Source organism: Lissotriton vulgaris, chromosome 5 (genome assembly GCF_964263255.1).
Source record: "Lissotriton vulgaris chromosome 5, aLisVul1.2, whole genome shotgun sequence".
NCBI classification, from domain to species: Eukaryota; Metazoa; Chordata; class Amphibia; order Caudata; family Salamandridae; genus Lissotriton; species Lissotriton vulgaris.
In genome coordinates this window covers 1,936,280,039-1,936,304,248 of record NC_141693.1, presented here as the reverse complement: position 1 = coordinate 1,936,304,248, position 24,210 = coordinate 1,936,280,039, and the positions used below count along the sequence as shown (strand labels likewise).

Sequence of the window (24,210 nt, the reverse complement as noted above, 5' to 3'; positions counted from 1 at the left end):
TTCTGGCTCTGATCAGAAGGAGCGAAAGAGTGAGCGAGTGAGTGAGTGAGCGAGTGAGTGAGTGAGCGAAAGAGTGAGAGTGAGCGAGCGAGCGTGTGTGTGTGTTAAATGTAGTGCATCAGAATAAGAAGGATTGCCAAAGGGCTGCGCTCCAGAGGATTCGGCCGAGACGAGTTTGGCTTGGAGTCAAATGGCGTGGACTCCTCGAAGGAACCAACACAGAGTATGGTGCCTGGACTGAATCTGCAGGCCCCTATGTACCTTTATGATTTTATATGTGTGACTGCATCATTATTATAGTGAGTGAGATTGAGAGTGAGTGTATGCTTAGTGAATGACTGTGGGAGTGTGTGGGACATGAATGAACGCAATTTTCTACCTGAACTTTAATCTTGACACACATTAAGCCAACTGCTAATTCTATGTTTGTATATGTGTTCTAAAGTCTCTACATGGATTCATTATATGAACTATAATTTAACAAATAAATCATTTCTATTTTCATATTATTATTAATATTATTATTAAATGGAATTTGTAGAGCGCGCTGACACCATGAGTATCCTGGCGCTATAGGACATTAAAAGGTGTATTGAATTTGTGTGATGTACTGTTGGCTCTGATACGTAGAATTTTGTCACCTCTCTCCTCATCATTAGGATCCCCTGTTGGGACCTTTAAACTAACCCTGGCAGGGTAGTTCTTGTATTTCTATTTAGCTGTTCTCTCCCCCCTTTTTCCTGCCAGTATCCAAAACAAAAAAAACACCGGGGAACCCCCGTCTAGTCTGTTGTCTCTTCACAGCCCTGTGCTGTGGGGGTCTGTTGCTGGGTTTTACCACCATAGCAGCCCACCAGTGTGTTTGAAAGTGTGGATGAATGTATTAGAGTGATGTTTTGTCCTGATCCAAGTTCTTTTCCCTTCATATAAGATGGACAGCATCAAGACCTTCGGATTTACCGACGAGGACTTTGCCAAAATGATGGGCACCTCCTCCAATAGCAACCCCCAGTTCTCCATCCCTAAGGGCCTAGATGGGGATTGGACTAAGTTATTAAATGTAAAGAAAAAGAGCAAAAGAACTGAATTACACACCCAATTTATGTTGGATTACTTGAGATCTGGTGCCATCCCCATAGGCCGGAGAGTTCGCAACATACCGGGCCTTTTTGTAGAGATCAGACAGTTCCTGGAGCGATGGGCTCTTATCTCCAACCGTTGCTCCAGGGACTATATGATGCTTATTGTGGAGACTGCCAAGGAAGTGTTAGCAGCTCTCAATAAGGAAATATTGGAACTAGAAAATAAACTCGGAGATTAAAAAATGCGGTTGATCTAGGCAAAAGTAAACTTGAAGAAATAAATCTGGAATTGGATCCCTTTACGGAATACCTATTAATAAGAAAAACTGACAAGCTTCGTAAAGACATCCGCATGTACTCACAGGAACAAGCTTATCCTTATTTATCTACTGGATACTACACCAACCAGGAGGAAGGCAACACACGAGCCCCAGCTGCCCATTGGGGCAACAAAAGGGTCACCCCCTTTTCAGACACAACTGATTCAGAGGGAGAAAACCAGGAACAGTATGACTCCAATTATGATCAAGGGTATAATACCAACAGACCCAACAGAACGGGAGGGTATGAGCGCAGCAATCCTCAGAACCGTTTTTTAGGGAACCACCGGGGCAATCAGCCCCCACCCCGGGGACCCCACGGTCGAGGAACTTCCATCCGGGTCGGGGACAACCTCCGATGTATGTCTAAACCCGCAGCCATCAATACTGGAAAACATAAAAGGTATTCCGGTTTTTAACCTCACGTAATCACCCGCATAGAGTCTTCAGGGAGTCTACGAGTCGATTCAGCCATAGTCTATTGCGAGCCCCCCATTCCAGCGCCACCCACCGCACGTCACACGGACCATCATTACGACACACACATGCATTTTACTACCTACCCCAGAAAAAGCCACCAATCCCCCAGTCCCACAACCCCCAACAGTACCCAACCCCAACTCAGCAGCCACATCCCTGACCGCCCATCCCCTGCCTCCCCCCACCCTATACCTCAAGTAACTATGAAGTACCTGTCGCGGCATGGGCAGTCCCGAGACCAAAACAGAGGGCTCGGGCCCACCCATACCAATGGATCCCAACATCCCAAAAAGGAACAGTGAACTCACCCCCCCTCCCTCAGTGTCCCTCTCTCGAATGGGAGAGTGGTAGCCTCTATGATGTAGTACCCGAACCCCCACTCCACAACCCCATCTACGATCAGGAGACAGAAGCAGCATTGTCTCAAGGCTGCAATACGGATAGTGATACAGCGGGTCTCAGGCGACCAGGTGCACCCATCCAGGATTCACAGCAGTAACAGCAGAAGAGGGAGCCGAGGCCCCGGAGTCTTCAATGATCCGTGCCAGATTGTTCTGAGTCCTCGGTTCTTCCAGTGTCCTGTGTGCCATCGGCCGAGGCTGCGCGCTTGCGCGATTTGGAGCGTTTGTTCCGTCCGTGTCTTGATGTCCGGTCTCTTTGTGCCCGTGGCGAACCCTCAGGAGAGCCCGGATTGAGCCCTGGTTGTGAATTCGGTCTGACCTGCACCGTTTCATCTGTCCATCTGAACAGGTCCTCCGGTGTATCAAAGAACAGTGTCCGTGACTGGAAGATCACCCTCAGGCGCGCCGGGTACAGCAGGGAGTATTGTAACTTGAGGCCTCTCAACTTTGCCTTGGCTGCCACGAAAGAATGACGCTGCTGCTGGACGAGTTTGGTATAATCAGGGAAGACTAAGATCTTTTGATTTTCATAGAGGAGGGTTTCCTTGTTTCTAGCTTCCCTCAGTATGGCGTCCCTGTAGTGATAGTTCAACAGCCGAGCGATTACCGCCCTAGGTCGCTCGCCCTCAGGTGGTTTTTGCGTCAAGGCGCGGTGTGCTCTTTCAACAATGAAGCAGGCAGATAGCGACCCTGGGGGCATCCATGATTCTAGCCACTGTGTGAGGAATTGTTCCATGCTGCCCTTCCCACAGCGCTCCGGAAATCCAAGGAAGCGGAGGTTGTTGCGGCGTGCCCGCCCTTCGGCATCTTCCACACGGAGCGCTGTGATCCGCTGCGCAGTTTCCATCGCTGCCATTTTCTTTTTAAGGGTATTTACGTCTTCTTCCACCACTGACACCCTGGATTCGGCTTCCGTGATTCGCGCCACGGCGTTTCTCAGGTCCTGGCGCAGCAGGGTCACATCTGCGCCAACTGCCCCTATCTTGGCATCCAGCATGTCTCTTGACTGGGTTATGGCCGCCATAAGGGCTGCATTGTCCAGCCCCCCTCCAGGCGGGCCACCCCCCGATGGTCCAGGGCCCCCACCGGGCCCCGTAAATTTGTCGATCGTCACTTGCTTAGTGGAGCCGCTACCTCCCCTGGTCATAATTGCAAGGTCGTTAGGAACACCTGATAGTCGCTGGCCCCTGGGAGGGGGGGAGTCTCTGGCAAGTCACTTCGGTATGACCCAGTGTTGGGTATAGAGCAGGGCGAACTTCAGCCACTGCCCCCAAAAGCTGCCCCCCCCAGCCGCCGATAGTCAGGGCTCTCTGTGACCAGTATCGCTCTTCCAGATGGTGCGTGGCCCACTGCGTCTCGCTCCACCGCGCCGGTGTCCCCTCTGGTCCGCGGGCCCCCGCCACTACTCACTGTTGCTGCCAGCCGGTCCGAAGATTCACCTCGGTATGCCCATCGCCGTTCAGGATCTCTATGGCGTCCGTCCCCCTCCGACGCCGCCGGCCCCGGGCAGACACCGGGCCGCGAAAATCGAGGTCCCGGCTGCGCCTGGGCCGCCTCTGCTACTCCGGTCCGCTCGTCACGTCCACACCTCTCTCAGGCCCAGCCAGGCCCCGGGAGAACAATCGCCAGCAGTCACTCGGCCTCAGGGCAGGCGGACGCCGCGGCCGTCTCCGGGTCACAACGCTCTCCACAGCTGCACCCAAAATTGAGGCCCCGGCTGCTCCGCAGTCCACTAGGCCGCACCCCTCACCTCGCCGCCCAGCTCGGCCCGGGAGCGCAGGATCGCCACCGAACACACCGGATGGTCACTGGCGCCTCCGGTAATATTAGCCCCGTTTTGGTTGCGGGTCTCGGGCTCGGGGACCAGGATAAGTCGTCGGATTAATGGCGGGCCGGCGGGAGCTCTAGCAAGCTGCGACCGCCATCTCCGCTTGCGTAGCCACGCCCCCCAATGCCCTTCTTTGAACCTTATTTTCTATGATCCTTGCCCCCATGAGAGCAGTAGCGTTGAAAGGTTTGATCCCCCCTACCTTTCTCCCTAGTGAGTTATTTACTCCCTGTCCATCTCCCCATTCCTCCTACTTATACCTTGTGGGGCTATTCATCCCAAAGAGCCCATATTCTTTGATTTCTGTGAGGTCACCCCACATCTATCTGACCCTTCACCTGTTCCAAGATGGCTGCCGCTTTGATTCTGACCCTAACTTGTGCCCTGTGGGGTCTTGTAGGAGCCTCTATTCGTCGACCGTGTTGAGGTTATCCCATTCCCACCTGACTCCCTACCCGTCTCTAGGTGGCCGTCGCAACTACTTAGATTCTAATATGTGTCACATGGCGTTAATCTTTACAAAGAGCTTCAAGTCATTGATTTTAATGTTTGATCTCTTACCTGTTCCAGGATGGCCGCCGCCTTGATCTCGCCTTATCCATTGCCCGCCCTCTCTGTTGTTTACCCTACCCTTCTGAAATGGCCCCCAGACGCCGTTTGTTTGATTTCGCGAGCCGCGCCTTCCTTACACAGTTACCCTGTTTTCCGAACAGACCTTAAAAGGCTGCCCCCCCCCCCCCCGGCATCTTTCTGCTTTCCTCCCTTCGAGAGAGGATGCCGCTTTACGGTCCGTGCTGATTCTGATGACCCAGGTAATGCACCTTCCCTTTGTATTGTAGTAGCGCTTCAGTCCTCATTACGTTGGTCTTGACTGCTGTACCCTGCATCCTAAAACCCTTTTCATTCTTTACAGACCCCTCCCCCTCCCGTCCTGGGATCCTGCATGTACTTTCTCCACGACGGAACCTCACTCTGACGTTGGATGATTAAAGGATTTGATCCGCCAGAGGTGCCCCTACCCCCGTTTTTACTGGGGTAAGAGTGTTTCCCGCTATGATCTTTTATCCTGCCTGCCTATCGGTGTCAGCCCCCTCGAAAATAACATATATATTTAATCCTGACAGGTTTTTTTTCCCGGGCTCTTCGCGCTCTTATATATGACTATGTTGACGGGGAACATATCCAGTTTTTAAACCATCCACCCGAGACGCTATTCCCATGCTACGTCTGGGATAACAGACCGGCCTTATTGGGACCCACGGCCCCTGTCTTACCGAAATTAGGTGATTTCACGATTACCATTTCAAGAATAATGAGCCTATTTTCAGCCACTAAGCCCTAACCTCGAACCTGACATCCTTTTCCTTTACATTTACCCAATGTGCTTTTTCGATCTCGATTGCAGGACTTTGCCTCTAACTCCTACTAGACCCTGTCTGACTGAACGCGTACCTAATACGGAATAAGGACACCTCTGCGATGTCCTATGCCCCATCAGGTAACTCTTTTCCCCTCCCTCGTGCGACTCGAGCCACCTTCCCACCTAAGTCCAGAGTAAAAATTAGAACCTCCAGAGCCTGGGGCCTCTGACACTTAGGAGGCCTAGAGTTTTTTGACTCCCAGTCGGCCTTTATAAAACAGTCTTTGACCTCTAAACTGTTTTTCCATCCATAGGACTACCTGGGGTACTTTTGATCCTTTGCACCCTTAACTTCTTAAAAACGTATCTATCGGACCGCTAAAACCTAGACCCTCGCCCTCAGAGAATCGCTGATCTTTGACACAGGAACATTTCCCCATGCTGATGAAGTCCCTAAGACGCTAGTCATTTATAGTGTGAAAAGTGGTAAGTCTCCCTTTTCTCATTATTACTACACCGGTAGGCTCTCACCTATGTACAACGCCTCACTATGTATACATCGAGGCACTCTATTGGTGAAAAGATCTTTTACCCTATTCCGAATTTGTGCTTAAACTGCTTATTGTTGATAATCCCTTGATTCTTAGCTGCATTCTGGGAACTGCCTTGAAATTGCCCCTTGTTATTAAATTATAGATAATCAGATGTCTAACTGAATGCAAGTTTGTAAGTACACTGGTGTTCTGCATGGTTTGCGTACTCTGTTCAGGGCCCATCCCTTGCATTGCCCTGAGTGTTCCTCCCATTAAGGAAGAACCCATATGTTCTGAGTGACCACGTTTTCAGAGCCGTGACACACACCTTGAGTTAGCCCATTATATGAATTTCTTTGAAATCCCTCAATATATATATGCATTTGTATCTTGGAACAATATTAATCATGTTAAATATTTTTTAGAAATTTCGAATGTATGTATTAGACATGTATTACCTCATATGACTTGAATATAACTAACATTTCTCTCATCCACAGTGTGCATGTCCCCTCCCCCCTGGTCTTCCTCGCCCTGATGAAGGTGCAGCCCAAATAGGCTCTGCATTGAAACGCGCGTTGGCGTGATCCACATGGATGGCTTCAAGTGAAGTCTCTGCTAAATTACCTTGCCCACATTGCCTTGCCTCCATGTTGTTACTCTAGTCCTAGCAGCTACAAAATTTGTTATTTGCTGGCCCCAATTTATCTTTATGATTTGATGTGTGTGACTGTATTATTATTATTATTATAGTGAGTGAGATTGAGAGTGAGTGTATGCTTAGTGAATGACTGTGGGAGTGTGTGGGACATGAATGAACGCAATTTTCTACCTGAACTTTAATCTTGACACACATTAAGCCAACTGCTAATTCTATGTTTGTATATGTGTTCTAAAGTCTCTACATGGATTCATTATATGAACTATAATTTAACAAATAAATAATTTCTATTTTCATAAAAAGGTGTATTGAAATTGTGTGATGTACTGTTGGCTCGGATACGTAGAATTTTGTCACCTCTCAGACATTTCTCTTACACGCTTTCAACATTTTGTGAAAAATATTAGAAAAATCTCGTCATAGACGAAAAGAGCAGAGCTCCAGATCCGTGTCAGAATGCATTGAAAGACAGGCACTGACATTAGCGCGCATGGGTGGCACTATATACAGCTCCATTTGTTACTTCTGGAGCAGAACATTGTTGATACAGAGCAGGGAGACTTCAAATACCGGCATGCAGGAGTTTTGCTTTGGAGTATTCCGGATCTGTGTCGACGCCTGGGGAATATTAACAAGGCAAGGAATATGAAGCTAGAAGTATCCATCAGACTTTAAGCCCACATGGGACAGACTAGAGCATCTGCTAATTTGGAGTTGGAGTCTTTCTGGTCTTTTCTGGTCCTGAAAATGTATTTCTGTGGCTGCAGTTCACTGCTGGGTGTTCTGAACCATAGATGAAGTTTCTGACTAACTCCTATCCAATGTTACATTTGAGGATGTTCACTGTAACTGCTTAATACATTCTATTCCTCTGTACCTCTTTAATCGAATACACTCATCACTCTCAGTCTGTTCCTTATAGAAGTCTCTGCTAAGCAGGGACTGGAGATGACTGGAGATTGCTCAAAGGTGGACACAAGCAAGACATTTTACTTGACAAAGATTCAAGCTGATAAAGGACCCATCTGTAGACACTCACTTAATACCGCTCTGTACCACGCGATTCTTGCAGGTGCGCCAGCATGTGCAGGCCTGATTGCACTCGAAAATTAGTGGTGGCTCAATCTTGTTGAACTCTTGCAAAAGACGTGCATCCTATAAGTGAGAACGAATAAGAAGGCATCAGACATGTTGTTGCCTTTAACAAATAAAAAAAATAGAAAGATTACTTTAACAAAAAAGTCATGAGACATGCAACAAAGAAAGTGTGTAAAGAAACATAAAAGAAATGTGGTGATCAAAATCCCTGCAAGAGACAAATGATATCAGATCCAACACCACACATCTCCAAGGTGACTGGAAACATGCACAAAACTAACCTTAAACCAACAAAAGTGCTAGACTATTTTCAAGGAGAATGTTGCCAACAAGATAATCTTAGGTTCCTATGGTCATAAAGGATATACATAGGCTTTAGCAGTAAATTCTCCTTTTCAAATTACAGTCCTCAACATAACACGCCAAAACCCAGCAGACAACCTTGCTAACTAGCCAATTGAAAAATCCCAGCAAGTAAATGGCTTCTAAGTGTACAGGTGAGCCATTGTACCAGGGATCAATGATTTACGAAAGCAGTTTTATTAAGGAACAGTACTGAGAAAGATGTGAAAAGTACACTCTTAAGATTTTATTGTCTGTACATATTTAGACATATATCACCTTCATCTGGTCTTTCACCCCATCCTAAAAGTAGACAGATTTAATCTAGTGACAAATTCATACAAATACACTTTCACAACATGTATTGAACACAGAAACTACCAAAAATCAGAGCTGTCAGAAGAATTGCGTTGTACAAACTACAAATCATTAGGCTCTGCGTTGCCACCAAGTCTTTGCAAAACAGCGTTCGAGAGCACTCTGAAAAATCCTTTATCATGATAAGTAAGTCTGAGAAGAACAGTCTTGATGAGCGGGTATAGCATGAGGTTGGGGTGCAGAATGTAACAGCAGTGTGACATTGATAAAGGAACCTGCCGGGTCCAGACCATGAATTGAGGGTTTCAGGTGACCCCATTTGCCCTCAGAATTCACATTTAATGAATATCTTCAGATCCATAGAGGGTGGCAAACCTAACATAACGGCTTTATATGGAAACATATAACTGTGGCTCCATCTTCCCTTGTAAGATATAAGGGACAAGCTGAGATAGTGCATCTACTGCTTGGCATGAATGATGGCACAGTTGTTAATAGTGCCAAGGGCCCTTTCATCCATAAAGTGGGTAATCGAGTAAAGGTGGCAAGAAGCCATTTTTAAGACTTGAGCAAATACAGTTTCTCACTTCTACCTTTAAAAGGGATCAAATGAAAATCAGCTCATGGTTGAAAGCCTAATTTGTTCACAGGCAGAGCCAGGACAAAAAAAAATGCCACAAATCAATGAGCATCTGACGGAACTGAGCACTCACATTAATCATCCAAGTCAAGTAGATGTGAATATATGAAGACTTTAGAAATACCTACATCTTCCACTACTTCGGTGACTGGCAAAGACAGGAGATGAACTCATGCCACCAAATATCAACCTGTGTGGATGTAAGCTACACATGGACAAAAGGCATTCCTACAGATGGAAATGTGGCAAGATATCCTCAAAGGTCACTACACTGAAACACCAGGCAGGTTGTGTACGCAGCACAGTATAGTATAGAGAGCTCCACAAATACACCAAAGAAGAATCCATGGTTGATCATTCCCAGTGACTCCTGCAGGCCCAGCAGCCCACGGACTGATCTGGAGTAACTGGATCTTGGTAAACACAGAAAAGGTGAGAGGGGAGCCTGATCTATGGGGAACTACAAACATAACCAGATATCAATATTCTTGAAATTCTGATAGGGTTTATGAAACAGAATCTCTTTGCCCAATCTTGTTCCTGCATACTACAGTGAGAAGGTCTCTTATCAGGTCAGCAGGCCAGGCAGTAAAGTTAATTGCTCAAATGAGCCGACTAGGAAATGTCCCTATGATGCTTTCTCCTTTGACACCTGTTAAACGTTCTTGCTCGGTCAAGACTACTAGTAACAGCTTTTGTGAGACAACTGCTCCACAATCATACAGGATGTGGTCAGTGGGGTAGGAGTGTGAGTGCGGTTTGGGGGATGAGAGGAGTTTAAGAATGAAGTGGAGCCTGATGGCCAAAATAGTCCTTTTCCAATCGACATAAGTATGTAGTACACATTTTATATTCAAAGTCCAGGAATAGTGCACATGTAAAACAAGATGTTACACAGCAAATCAATATATATATGGAACAAAGGCAGCTTTAATAACAGGTGGCAATTGTTGAATGTTTACTGTATATAAAGTGATATTTTATCACATCTAATAAATGAAAAAAGGAATATGCTACGTACCAGTATGCATCTGTTCTTGGCATTTAGGGCTGCTGACATTCATATCTGTGCATAGATCGCCGCCTAGTGTTGGGTCAGGATGATTGCACCTTGTTTTCCTGGAAGTCTTCAAAGTATCACAAGATAGGTGACTCCTCCCCTGGACTACAGTGCGCATGGGAATCTTCTCCATCCTCAGATTGTTTTTCACCATTGTGGCAGATGTAGTATAGCAAAGTAAGAGATGGCCATGCAAAAGATAATATTGAAAGATAGAATACTGCAGCAGGCATCGGGAGGAGGGTGGGCGATATGAATGTCTGCAGCCCTACATGCCAAGAACAGATGCATACTGGTAAGTAGCATATTCCGTTCGAGGCATGTGGGCTGCTGAATTCATATCTGTGCATAGACTGTATAGCAGTGTCTCCTCTAGCAGCGGTCACCTGTACCAGCTGCAGCAGTCTGAAAAAGGGTTTTAAGGACAGCCTGGCCTACCGCAGCTTGCTGCTTTGATTGCGCGTCTACACAATAGTGTTTAGTGAAAGTGTGTATGGTAGACCATGTTGCTGCCCTACATATGTCTTCAAGGTATATATTCCCTAAGAAAGCCATGGATGCCCCCATTTTGCACGTTGAGTGTGCTCTTGGGGGAACTGTTAGAGTGCGTTTAGCTTTTTGATAGCATATTTGAATGCATTTAATGATCCATCTGGCTTTTCCTGATTTTGAGATGGGATTACCTTTATGTTGCGGTGATAAAGAAACAAACAGATTTAAGTTCCAGACTGGTGAAGGTGGGTGTTTTGGAGGGATTATCCTTTTAAGACCCTCCATAAAAGCCTTGATTGGTGGTACCCTTAACAGGGAAAGGTGTTGCCGGTTTTGGAGATATGCTGCAATAGCAGCAAGATGTAGTCTTATAGAAGAGTATGCTAATTGAAGATGCAAGAGGTAACAGATGATGTTCTGGATGGAAGCATCCAATGGATTGATTTAGTTATTATTGCAATAGATTACAAATCTTTTCCATTTAGCTGCATAGCATGCTCCAGTAGTTGGCCTTCTTGCCTCCTTGATAATATTCATGCACTCAGGAGGTAAGTTAAGGTATCCGAACTCGAAGATCTCAGGAGCCAGATCGCTAGGTTCATCCGATTGGGATCTGGATGTTGGATTTCTCCATGGTTCTGAGTTAAAAGATGGGGCGAGAGGCGCAGATTTTGATGGGGAACTACTGAGAGTTCCAGGAGCATTGTGTACCATGGCTGTCCTGCCCATTTGGGAGCAACCAGGATCATCGTGAGTGACCACCAACAGAATCAGTGGAGTTGGCGGAAAAGCGTACGCAAATCTGCCTGACCAGTTCATCCATATCGCATTGCCCTGTGACAACGGATGTGGGAACCTGGCGGCAAAGTACTGGCCTTTTGAGTTTTCGTTTGTGGCAAACAGATCTATTTCTGGGTGCCCCCATTTCTGGAAGAATGGTTGGAGTACTTGGGGGTGAATCTCCCATTCGTGTAGCTGTTGGCTGTGTCTGCTCAACAGATCCGCTACTTGGTTGTCCTTCCCTGGCAGGTGTTCTGCTAGGAGAAAAATGTTTCTTGGAATTGTCCACCTCCATATGCTCTGTGCTAAGTGGGACAGCTGTAGAGAGTGTGTTCCTCCTTGTTTCTGGATGTAGTACATGGCTGTCATGTTGTCCGTCCGGATCAACACAGCCTTGTTGTTCAAGTATTTTTGTAATGCTTTTAGTGCCAGAAATATTGCTAGCAACTCTAAGTGGTTGATGTGCAGTCTCTTTTGTTTTATTGTCCAGAGCCCTTGGACTGTGTATTGGAGTAAGTGGGATCCCCAGCCTGTCAGTGATGCGTCCGCTGTTAGTACTAGTTGTGGAACCGGCTCTTGGAACAGTCGCCCCTTGGAAAGATTTTGTGGGTTCCACCACTGCAGAGAGTTGTAAGCGCGACTGTCTACCAACACTAGGTCCTTCAGTTGTCCTCGAGCCTGGTTCCACTGCTGTGCTAGGCATTCTTGCAGTGGTTGCATTTGAAGTCGGGCATGAGGAACAATGAATATGCAGGAGGCCATCATGCCTATGAGCTGCATGAACACTCGAGCTGGCAAAGAGCGTTGTGGCTGGAATCTTCGAATGAGAGTTTGCATGTTGGCTATCCTGGCTGAATTTGGGTATGCCTTTGCTACAGAGGTGTATACTGTAGCTCCCAGATATTGCTGTATGTGGGAGGGTTGTAGATGCGATTTTGGGTAGTTTATGGAGAAACCCAGGCTGTGTAGCTGGAGTGTCTGAGATGTATGGCTTGCACACTGCGTGTATGAGCTTGCTTTTATGAGCTAATCGTCCAGGTATGGAAACACATGGATGTGTTGCCTTCTGAGGTGTGCAGCTACTACCGCTAGACATTTTGTGAATACTCTCGGGGCTGTGGTTACCCCGAAGAGGAGAACCTTGAACTGAAAATGTTGACCTTCTATTGTGAACCTGAGGTGTTTCCTGTGAGCTGGATGTATAGATATGTGAAAGTATGCGTCCTTGAGGTCTAATGTTGCTAGGTTGCTGGAGTAACGGGAGTACTTGTTGTAGAGTGATCACGTGGAAGTCCTCCAAGAGTATGTATTGGTTTAGCGGTCCGAGGTCCAATATTGGTCTGAGGGACCCGTCCTTTTTAAAATAAGGTGGTATAGCGAGTATACTCCTGTCCCTTGGTGTTGAATAGGGACTGGCTCTATGGCCCCCTTTTCTAGCATGGATTTCACCTCTTGTTGTAACAGGGTGATGTGTTCTTTGGACATAGGACGGTGTTTGGGTGGTATGTTGGGTGGAGTAGAAGTGAGTTCCAGGCAATAACCATACTGGATAATTTGTCTCACCCACCTGTCTGTGGTATTTGCGTTCCAGACTGGTAGGAATTGTTTGACTCTGCCTCCGACTGGTGTTGGATGGTCTGGAGGGAGTGTGATTAAGTCACTGTTTGGTGGCAGTGGAGGCTCTGGTGTTATTGCCGCCACGTCCTCTGCCCTTGTTATTATTTCCCCACAACCTCCCTGTTAGAGCCTTTGTTAAAGGAACTGTGGGTGTTGCTTTTATATGTAGAGGAAGTTTGTGAAGTGTTGCCTCGTGCGGTGCCTCTGTAGGAGGAGCGACGAAAGGAACCTCTGTGTTGTTGAAACTGCAGTGCGCCCATAGATTTCGCAGTTTCGGTATCTTTTTTCATTTTATCCAAAATGGTGTCTACAGCAGGGCCCAAACAGGAAGTCTTGATTAACTGGTTGGTTGAGGATGGTGGATTGCACCTCATTCTTAAAACCAGAGATGCGTAACCACGTGTGTCTGTGCAGTAAGACGCTGGTATTAATTGATCTGGCTGCTGTGTCTGCTGCGTCAAGCGCACTTGAATGAGGTCATTAGCCTGAGCCTTGTAAGGTTCTGGCAGGTGTTGCATTACACCCTCAAGCTGGTCATAGTGCGCTCTATCGTAGCGAGCCAGTAGGGCTTGTGTGTTTGCGATTCTCCATGAATTAGAGGCCTGTGAGGCTACTCTCTTGCCTGAGGCTTCCAATATTTTAGACTCCTTATCAGGAGGTGGAGCTTCTCCTGTAGTTTGCAAGTTTGCTCTTTTGCGAGCGTTTGCTACTACCAGTGAGTCTAGAGGCAACTGATCTTTAATATAGGCAGGGTCTGTATGGGTCGCTTTATATTTTTTTTTAATCCTGGGATTGAGTACACGTGCTCTGGCTGGATCTTTAAATAGATCAGGTGCATGTTTTAGTACCCCTTTTAGCATAGGAAGTGTCCAGACATTTTTCTCAGAGGTAGGAAATGTGTCGAATAGAAAATCTTCTTCTACTGGGTCAGTGTGCATGTCGACCTTGTGTTATTTTGCTGCCGTATCTAGCAGCTGGTTAAAGACAATGGTGTTGTTGGTAGGCGACGGATTTGTAGGGTATGGGGAGGCATCGGGGATGGGTTGTGTGTCGTATGGATCATTCTGATCCTCCCATGTGTCATCTTGTGGATTTGGATCCTCTGGTTGATTAAAGTCATCTTGAGTATCTTCCCTCATGTTATCCTCATCATTATAGAAAAAATTGAAATGGAGGGAAGAGGAAGAATAGGGTCCATTCATTTCCCCTTTCTAAGTAACTAGTGATCAAATTTTTTCATTTTTTTGATCTAGCCATTACCTTTTTTTAAAAAATTCCTTTTTTCATCTCTGGACACTTCTGCAGAATACCAGAAGTAGCCTCGGGTGAGGCAGGCATTTGCACGTTAATCGTAGACCCGATGACTATGCCAAGACTCCTGATGGGGCGGAGAAAAGATATACCGCTTTGACATTTCCCAGGAAGTCTATGAGGGTTTGCGATACAAAAAACTATTGGTTTTTTTGCGGATACCAGTGTCCATTCTCTTTTGATCACTAATCCTCATCATTATAGTCAGAATGTATAGGAGAGTAGGGCACAAAAGGCATATTGGGATAGAAAGGAGGAGGAGTAAAGGGCCTAGAGGGAGAAGTCCCGAAGTCCTTTTTCTTTGGAGGAATAGGGGAAGGAGTGTCTGTGTCCAGTGGTCTTTTCTTTCGATAATAAAGTGTAACTTTGCCAGTCTCAGGGTTTATATACAGTTTAGATTGTTCCTCTGATTCGGGATCGGTATGGAAGAGTTCTTCCTCCACTGTCCGTGGCTTTGGCGCCAATGTTTATGGCTTACTGACGTGTTTTTGACTTTTTGGCTCCAGGGCCTTCGGTTGTGGAGTCTTTTTCGGCTCGACCATTGCTTTGGGGTCGGTAACCTTTTTCGGTTCGACGACTTTTGTCGGTTTAGCCGTCTTTTTCTGTTCGCTGTCTGTCTCTGGGTCGGCGCCCTGTTTGGGATCGACTGGAGTTTTTTGGTCGATACACTTTATGTTCGACAGCCTTCTTAGGCTCAATGTCTTTTGTCGACTCGATGACTTTTCGGTTCGACGGGTTTTGTAGTGTGATCGTCTTTTTGTTGATCTCCACTCCTTTTAGGATCGACGGCCTTCTTTGGGTCGTGTGTTCCCTTTGGTTCGAGGCTTTTCTTCGGCTCGACGGACTTCACCTTGATAACTTTTTTGGGTTGGGCGACCTTTTTTGGTTCGACCACCTTCTTCGGGTCGCCGACTTTTGGCTCGACGCCTTTCTTCGGCTCTATGGCCTTCTTTGGTTCGACAACCTTTGGCTCTACGGCCTTCTTCGGTTCGACGACCTTTGGTTCGACGACCCTCTTGGAATCGACGACCTTCTTGGGGATAACGTTACTTGAAAACCTAGGCTATCGGAAGGCTTTGTTTTTGGTTTCGGAGCCAAGCCGGAAGGCGGGGCTTCTGAAGGGAATTGTCGATCTCGGCTAAGGCTTTGCTTCGACCGGAGCCTTCGGTTTCGGGATAAGCGGAGTTGGGGGCTGTGTACTCACGGTTTGCCCCGGTGGGATCTCGTCATCGGAGTCCGACTGGTCCTCGACGGTGACGATCTCTAGATCCGAGTCCGCCGCTTCTGGTAGGTCGTGTTCATCATCGAAGATGTTCTCCGGTTCCGGTGCCTGTCGCTGCATCTCTTGCCTAGCGGCCCGTCGAATCCTGATGTTTTTTTTAAAAACAGAATTGGGCACAAGCTTGGCAATTTTCTTCGTTGTGCTCTGGTGACAAGCACTTGTTGCATTCTGTGTGTTTGTCAGTATGCGGGACTTTGGAGTGGCATTGTGGGCATCTTTTGAATGGACTCCTTTCCATCGACAGCAGGCCCACGTGGCGTCGAAAGGCCCAACAGCCCGCGTCAACGACCGGATCAAGAAGGAAAGTTTGGTCGAATCAAGAAGTACCGAGCGAGAACAATACCGTCGTAGTCGAAGGCCTTTTGGCCTTTTAAAGAAGTTTCGGCTCCAAAGTTGGAGTAGAGGAATAACATCCGAACCCAATGGCGGAAAAAAACAATCTGAGGATGGAGAAGATGCCCATGCGCACTGTTGTCCAGGGGAGGAGTCACCTATCTTGTGATACTTCGAAGACTCTTCCAGGACAACAAGGTGCAATCATCCGGACCCAACACAAGGCGGCGATCTATGCATAGATATGAATTCAGCAGCCCACATGCCTCGAACATATAGTTCTTTAATCCATGTCAGTAGTGTCATCCTTTATTCACTGCATTTATCAATAAATAAAGTAGAAAAATACAAAAATAGATTGCAGTGCTCGGCATCCTAGCTAATAAGTGGGAGAAGAGAATGAAGAGAGGGTCATAGGAGGGACAGAAGAAGAGGGATAAACAAAGAGATGGGTAAAGAAAGAGAACGAGCGAGAAAGAGAGCGCAAGCAGATGTCGCCCAAAAGCAGTGTAAACGTTTCAGAAAAAGAGAGAAGGTGGTGAACAGGACGGGAAACGTAGCTAAGACATGCTGAAAGTATTTTACTAAGCTTACATCTTTGTTCCTCTTTTTAACTCCATATGTTCTTGCTCCATTCAAAGGCATAGGGGATGAGAGCTCCTGAAAGGTTACACATGTCTTTTGTATGTAGGGGATCCATAGTAGGTGTGGCAACATACAGTCTAGGTGCAAAGTGGTTCAGTTACAGGTTTATACGCTCTATTGTGTCAAAATGTTGATGTTGCCTTGATGCACAGGTGGCTGGGCTTGTGTAGTGCTGTGTGTGGTGGTATGCACAGTATTTAGTTACAACACTGTAGAAGTACTGTGTATTGTGGCGTTAACTATGGTTCGTGACACGCACAGTGATAAAGGCTTTTTTTGCCTGTAAAGAGAGCACTGCGAGAAATGCATACCTAAAGCTAGTTAAAAAGTAGTTTTTTTTCAAGGGTGACTGTCAGAAACCTTACCTTGTCATACCAGCAGCGAATGCTCAGTTGCCCACAGAGACAGTTACTAGAGGAGCAGTCATCAAAGCAGTTACAGTGCTAAAAGAAAAATCCACAGGTGAGAAAAACAGTTACAATTCATGTGTTGGATTGAACCTACCTGTGTGGACCCTGTTCTTAATTAATCCTTCCATTTTTAATATATATGTCTCTTATAAGCTGCAGTGAATGCTGCAAATGTTGCCAAGTTGTTCTTTTTAAACACCAAACAATAAATGTTATAATTAAGGCTCCCAGTTTTTAGTGATTTAATGCAGATAAAAAAGTATGTGCTTTCCTGATGGCATTTATTTTAAAGACATAAGAACACAAAATATTGGAATGAGTTTTTTTTGCTGGCTCTCAGTGCTATCAAACATGACGGTCAGGCCCAAATCCATATAAAATGGCATCATGCCAAGTAAAAACAAGCATTTGCAATGCAATAGGTCTTGCAGCATTAAAGTTTGCGTTACTGGCATTGTAAATGACAATGCCTTGCATGAATTTTTTTTTTAATTTGCAATTGGTATATAAACATTGTTTGTGAATGGTTAGCTGTTGCTTATGCTAAGCTAAGTTGGCAGTAATATAGAGTGCTAGTCTTGCTTGTTATAAGCATGCTGATTTAAAGTGCTCTGATACCTGCGGGTAAAGTTTGCGCTATATAAAAGTGAAAACTAATAAATAAATAATCAAGCCGGTACTAAGGGTGAACTAACAAGCCTATTTACAAATCAGAAGCCATCATTTACAAAGGACAATGAAACAGGCCAATAACAAATATGGGCAGAGTGGGCGGGGCTTCAAGTACATCATCAAAACAGCATGCCTCACAGAGCAGCGTATGCGCTGCCTCGACTCGACCTAAAAAACTGTAGAAAAAGAATGGTGCGGTAGTACCAGTGACTGACAGTGCCCACACTCAGAACAGCAATGGTACTAGGGACTGTCAGGGTGCATGATAACTGGACACTGCCTGCAGCCTCCAGCACCTGGCCATCCCTGCATCCCTCTGCATGCTGGCCAATCCTGCCTGCCTCCTGGGCCAGTATGTCAAGGCCTGAGAGCCTCAGGTAGCAGATCATTCCTGCCAACCTACACATGCTGGACATCGCTACCTGCCTCCAGTACCTGGTCATTAATCCCTACCTGCCTCCAGTACCCGGTAAGTGGAGTGGTGTGGCTCACTGGTTAGAGGCGGCAGACTCGAGAGCAGAGGACGGCCCGGGACCAGGGTTCAATTCCAGACGCGGCAGGGTCGTGGACCAGGGTCAGCGGACTCGATAATTCTCACCTCGGTGCCTACTCTAATAAGGGATCACACTAGGCAACTCTGGGCATTAGCTTGCCTCATCTCCACAACGGCCCCCCACATACGCCAGGGATGCCTGGTTTCACCTTGGAGATACCCAGTAGGGACCATCTCACAGGGAAAGCCAGGACGGGTTCCCCAGCGGTCTACTGCGCAGAGATACTCCTTCGGGAGTCGATTCTAGCGCATTACAAACCCACAATTAATTAATTAATTAATCCATACCTGCGTCCAGTACCTGGCCATCCATCCCTGCCTGCCTCTAGTACCTGTCGTCCATATTGCCTGCCTTCAGTACCGGTCATCCATTCCTGCCTCCCTTCAGTACCTGTCATCCATTCCTGTCTGCCTCCAGAACCTGTTCATCCATTCCTATCAGCCTCCAGTACCAGGTCACCCATCCCTGAATGAGTGGCCCATGTTTTTTGTTGGATTCGAGGCAGGTGCTGTCCAATGCCCTGGTTGTGGAACAACATAACTTCTAGTTTTGATTCCACCCCATGCCCCTTTTTCCACCATCCTTCGCTTCTCTCTCATTGTCTCAGTCCTCCAAACTCTTTGTCATCCCTGCTTTCTCTCTTGGTCTCCCTTGTTCTACCTTTGTCTTCTTTCTTCACTCTCTCCTTATCTATTTTTTTCGCTCTTGCCCGAGGTCGAAAACGGAGTGGCACTGCCCACCACCTGGAGCACCACGCACAAATTAGGCACTCGCGTTAATAGCATCAAAGTGAAGCTTTGCATTGTTCTCTGGGTCCGGTGTATGCAGGACCCATCACAAATTAACCTCTTATATATCTTTAAAAAAGAAACAGGCCAACCGCCTTTTCCCAATCTTTCCTGTATTGTTTCTCAGCTTGTATTTTTTTACAATTCTTTTAAACCTGCCCGCTTTCAATTTCAGACTTATTAATAGAAAATCGTGAGATCCTGTAACAGAGTCCTAGAAATGTTTGTAAACACAGATTCAAAGTTACGAGTTCACATGGTTTACATCTATTTATATGGTTACAACAAAAAAGCTAAACTTAAGAAAGAAGAATACAATGACAGGCCAGCAGCACTGCCTAATGACGTACTGGGCACCCCAAACACGCACACTGCTGGTGAGAAGCAGGAAGCCCTGTCCCTTTTCCCGAGAGTCAAGGTGGGGGGGGGGGGGGGGGGGGGGGGGGGGAGTCAGGTGACCTGCGGTGTGCCCTGCACCCCTGAAAGGAAACACTTGTGGCCTCGGATCACTCAGCCCGAGCCCCGCCCCTGAGGCGCCCTTTAAAGTATTCTCAGCAGGTTGGGCGCCTGCCAGCTCCGAGGTTCATGCACTGTTGTTCCCAGCACAGAAGGGCCGGCGTGCTCCCCGCTCCGGGCACACGGGCTCCGGCTGTTTATCCCGCTGCTGAAACGCCTAAGGCTTCTGTAAAACCGTAAAATATATAGTGTTTAAGAGGTGCACCATAAATCCTTTAGTAGGATTTAAAAATAGTCACAGAAAGGCATGTACACTAGTCCTTTAAAATTACTACATGTTTATTTTATAGCTATACATCATCATCTACCCGACGTAAAAAATGCAGTTCTTCGTCGGTATGTCACGTTCATTGAAATATAGGCGGTGAAACATAGTTTCAGCTGCAAACGAGCGACCGAGTCACAGGAGGGCTGGGCCAGCACTGTGTAATCCCCAGTAAGGGCTGGTGTGGAAGCCTATGACGGGCAGAGCGAGAGGATCCAGCCTCCGCTGCACACACGCTGGCGCTCGCTCTCGCTGCATTCCGTGCACTCTCGCCGCTGCCAGTACTCTCGGGCAGTCTTCACCGCAGTAGAGTGCATCACCAGAGAAGCACAATTGTGTTTCTCCCATTCCACCACCTACATTTATTTTATCATGCCAACTTAGCGCGAGCCTTACCTTGGTGTCTGTATCACAGCAGTGGAAATTTCCACAGTGCTGATAACTTGCGGCGGCGTCTGGGAGAGCCGCACTGGATGAGGAAGCGGAGATGCCACCGCATATCTGGACTGGTGCTCGCTTCTGAAAAAGTGTACCACTGTTTCATACCTGCAAACACAGAACCTGCGGAAATTCGATAATTGGGCACCCTCACATAAAGCTAACGCGTGTCACCTTTTCATACCTGCAAACACACAGACCCAGCGGAATCGGCACCCTCGCATAAAGAGAACATGTGTCACCTTTTAATACCAGCAAACACACAGAACCAGCAGAAATTCGTTAATTCTGCACCCTCACATAAAGCTTGCACACTGAGGGGAAGCAAAAGACGTGGATGCGATGCTTAGAAACACCAGTAACGGAAGGCTCATTTCAACGAAGTTTACATTTTACAGTAAATGGGTACATAAAGAAGCAAGGAGATCGAGAACCATCCTCCATAAAATATATTAACAGCGTGCATCTCAAGTTCAAGTTCAAGTTTAACATTTGTATAGCGCACTACTCACCCAGAGGGTCTCAAGGCGCTTGAGGGAGGGGGTACTTTACTTATCGAATATTCAAGTTTTTTGTTGTTTTCTGAAGGAGAGGTGGTTCTGTGTGAGGCGGAGGTGGGTGGGGAGAGAATTCCAGGTCTTGGCCGCTAAGTAGGAGAAGGATCTTCCCCCCCATGGTGGATCTTTGGATGCGTGGAATTGCGGCGAGGGCTTGATTGGACGATCATAGTTGGCAGGTGGGGGTGTAAAAGGACAGGCGCGTGTTGAGGTATTCGGGTCCTAGGTCGTAGAGGGCTTTGTGTGCGTGGGTGATGAGACGGAACGTGATTCTCTTGTTGACTGGGAGCCAGTGGAGGTCTTTCAGGTGACCAGAAATGTGAGTTTGGCGGGGGATGTCAAGTAGAAGTCTGGCTGAGGCGTTTTGGATGCGTTGGAGTTTTTTCTGTAGTTTGGCTGTGGTTCCGGCATAAAGGGTGTTTCCATAGTCCAGTCGGCTTGTGATCAGTGCGTGGGTGACCGTCTTTCTTGTTTCGGTGGGGATCCAACAGAAGATTTTTTTGAGCATACGTAGGATGTTGAAGCATGATGATGAGACGGCGTTGACTTGTCTGGTCATTGAGAGGGAGGAGTCCAGGATGAATCCCAGGTTACGTGCGTGGTCCGTTGGTATGGGTGCGTTTCCCAGGGCCAGTGGCCACCATGAGTCCTCCCAGGCGGAGGGGGATGATCCTTTGATGAGGACTTCCGTTTTGTCCGAGTTCAGTTTTAAACGGCTGTTCTTCATCCACTCGGCTACGTCTTTCATCCTTTCGTGTAGGTTGGTTTTGGCGTTGTTTGGGTCTTTGGTAAGGGAGAGGATCAGCTGGGTGTCGTCTGCGTAGGAGATGATGTTGAGGTAGTGTTGGCGCGCGATGGATGTGAGGGGACTCATGTATACGTTGAAGAGGGTGGGACTGAGTGAAGATCCTTGTGGTACGCCGCAGATGACTTCGGTGGCCTCTCATCTAAAAGGGGGGAGGCGGACTCTCTGGGTTCTTCCGGCGAGGAACGAGATGATCCAGTCCAATGCCTTTCCTTGTATTCCGACGTTGCTGAGGCGTTGTATAAGGGTGCTATGACACACTGTGTCGAAGGCTGTGGAGAGGTCAAGTAGGATGAGGGCAGCTGTTTCTCCGTTGTCCAGTAGAGTTCGGATGTCGTCTGTTGCTGCGATGAGGGCGGTCTCGGTGCTGTGTTTGGCTTGGAAGCCGGACTGTGAAGGGCCGAGGGATTTGTTGGATTCGAGGAAGGCGGTGAGCTGACTGTTGACAGCTTTCTCAATGACTGTGGCAGGGAATGGGAGGAGCGAAATGGGGCGGTAGTTCTTAAGCTTGGTGGGGTCTACTGTGGGCTTCTTTAGGAGGGCGCTGAGTTCGGCATGTTTCCAGCTTTCCGGGAAGGTAGCGGCAAGCAGGACAGATAACTATTGGGGGCAGGAACGTTATCTGCACATTGCACGTCAGAAGCCATAAATAACACTGCTGCAGACTCCCCTGCATTCCAAACCCAGTCACGTGACCTCTTCCCGAGGCGCACAACGCGATCCGATTCTTTCAGCATTGCTGAAAACAGCAGAAGTTCACGCACACAACGCTATCTTATGGAAAAGTGCTGCGCGTGGCCGGCTCTTATCTCCTCTTCCCTCTCGTTGTCGGCTGATCCGACAGCTATAGTTCTCTGGCGAGAACGCGCTTCTAGCCGAGACCTAAAAAGGGGAAAGGATTTCCTTGACAAACTAATTGTGCACATATGTATCATAATGCTTATGTTATAGCACAAGTCAATTGTTACAACATACAAGCCTGTTACACTATTTAAAAAAACAAAAGATTTTCAAGATTAATTGCACTTTTACAGGTTACATAAATGTGGAAAAATACTAGTAGCCACTTTATTCTTTGACATAACTCAAAAAATAATAGGGATAAATACAGATGCGATGAGCAAAAAACAAAGTGGATAAATACCAATGGAAACAGTAAACAAATATACACCATAAAACCGGAAGCCCTTTTTAGGTCTCGCATGGCATACTGCGCACATGAGCAGACGAGCTCGCGAGATTTTGTTATAGAGTGTACTTCACTAGCGAGGGTTAAGCTCCGCCCCTCTTCTCCATTGGCTGGCCTCCTAAACGGTGGCCAACCATTGGAGAAGAGGTCCTAGTGACGTTCTCCTTTCTCGCTAAGCCCCGTCCTTTTCAGACTGGGCTCCTTTACTTCCTGATGAAGTAAAAGGTTTCTGATCTTCTTTATGGGTCCAGATGGCCCCATAAAGAAGATAAGAAACCTTTTAAGTCAGCAGGAAGTCCGGGCGCCCAGTCTGAAAAGGACGGGGATTAGAGACAAAAGGCTGTGTCATGGCGAGCGCTTGTATATCTTTAACGTGTTGATCTTTGCTACATAACTTTTTGAAGTTGAGTCATCTTTCAAAACGTACGAACTTTCACAAGGGGAGATAATTTACAATAGTACGTAATCAGTGTAAGCTTTGAGAGAATTTGCCACTCAATTATGTAGGAGTAGGACTTTACGAAATATCCATAGATGAGAGTGGCAGGAAGGAAGCAGCGAGTACAACACATACACACACACTTCAGAAGGAGGCTCCCATCTGCATCTCAGTTGCCTTTATTGCCCTCAGTCTGGCCTTACTGTTACGTTCTCTTTTTAAAAACTAACATATTTGCATGTTTGCGTCGTGCAACCCAAAGAGGAAGGTCTGTTCAAAAAAATACTAAGACAATAAAAAAATAATTTCGGAGGCAAATAAAACTTCGAATTGATTACTGCCAACAACTGAGTGCCGATCCCCTGCAGGAATCAAGAAGAACGCGCATTGTGGCTGAAGGTAACCTAGTTTTGATCATATTGTCGTTTGTTTTGACAGAAGGAGGCGTCGCACTGCAGAGCTGCATCTTGTGGCGCGGGGTGTTTACACTACCCTCGCCATGCAAGCTTAGGCGGCCATAGCTCCTCCTTCCTGGGCAGGGCACCTCGGGGAGCGGATGCTTTCACTTCGGAGTTTCGCCCTCTCGCCCAGCTCCTGCTTCTGTGCCCCTCGATCTCCAGCACAGCGCTGCGGGGGGCTGGAGGTGGCGTTGAGGTGGTCTCTTGTGATTTGTTTAGGGTTGTTACTCGATCTGTTCGTGTTACCGGGAGGCCATGGCAGAAGGGGATGCTGCTGTCTACAGGGAGACCGTCGAGAAGAAAGACGACGGACCCACCTTTGTGGGGTGGCAGCACCTGAAGCCACCACGCTTCGCCCTCAAACTCTTGGAGGTGGTGAGTACGGAGCCCCAGAGGCCCACCGAGGGGGCGTCATCGCCAAGAGGGCCACTAGCCCTCTCCGCGGCCGCGCCTAGCTGCATCCAAGAGCGCACCTACCCAAGCAAGGCCACACCTGAATGCTCACCTGGTCTGCCCCTAACCACCACCTGCGACCG

General features: G+C 47.3%; 1 protein-coding gene across 4 annotated transcripts in view; it reads right to left on the bottom strand.

The window, feature by feature from the left end:
* The window catches only part of EHMT2 (euchromatic histone lysine methyltransferase 2), a 231,504-nt gene that overhangs the window by 33,102 nt on the left and 174,192 nt on the right, over positions 1 to 24,210 (bottom strand). For all 4 annotated transcript variants that reach the window (XM_086924581.1, XM_086924583.1, XM_086924582.1 and 1 more), the window contains exons 23-24: positions 16,949 to 17,026; positions 7,705 to 7,820 (exon numbers count right to left, since the gene is read on the bottom strand). In XM_086924581.1, the coding sequence (XP_086780707.1) occupies positions 7,705 to 7,820; positions 16,949 to 17,026 (194 nt within the window). The remainder of the gene's footprint in view (positions 1 to 7,704; positions 7,821 to 16,948; positions 17,027 to 24,210) is intronic.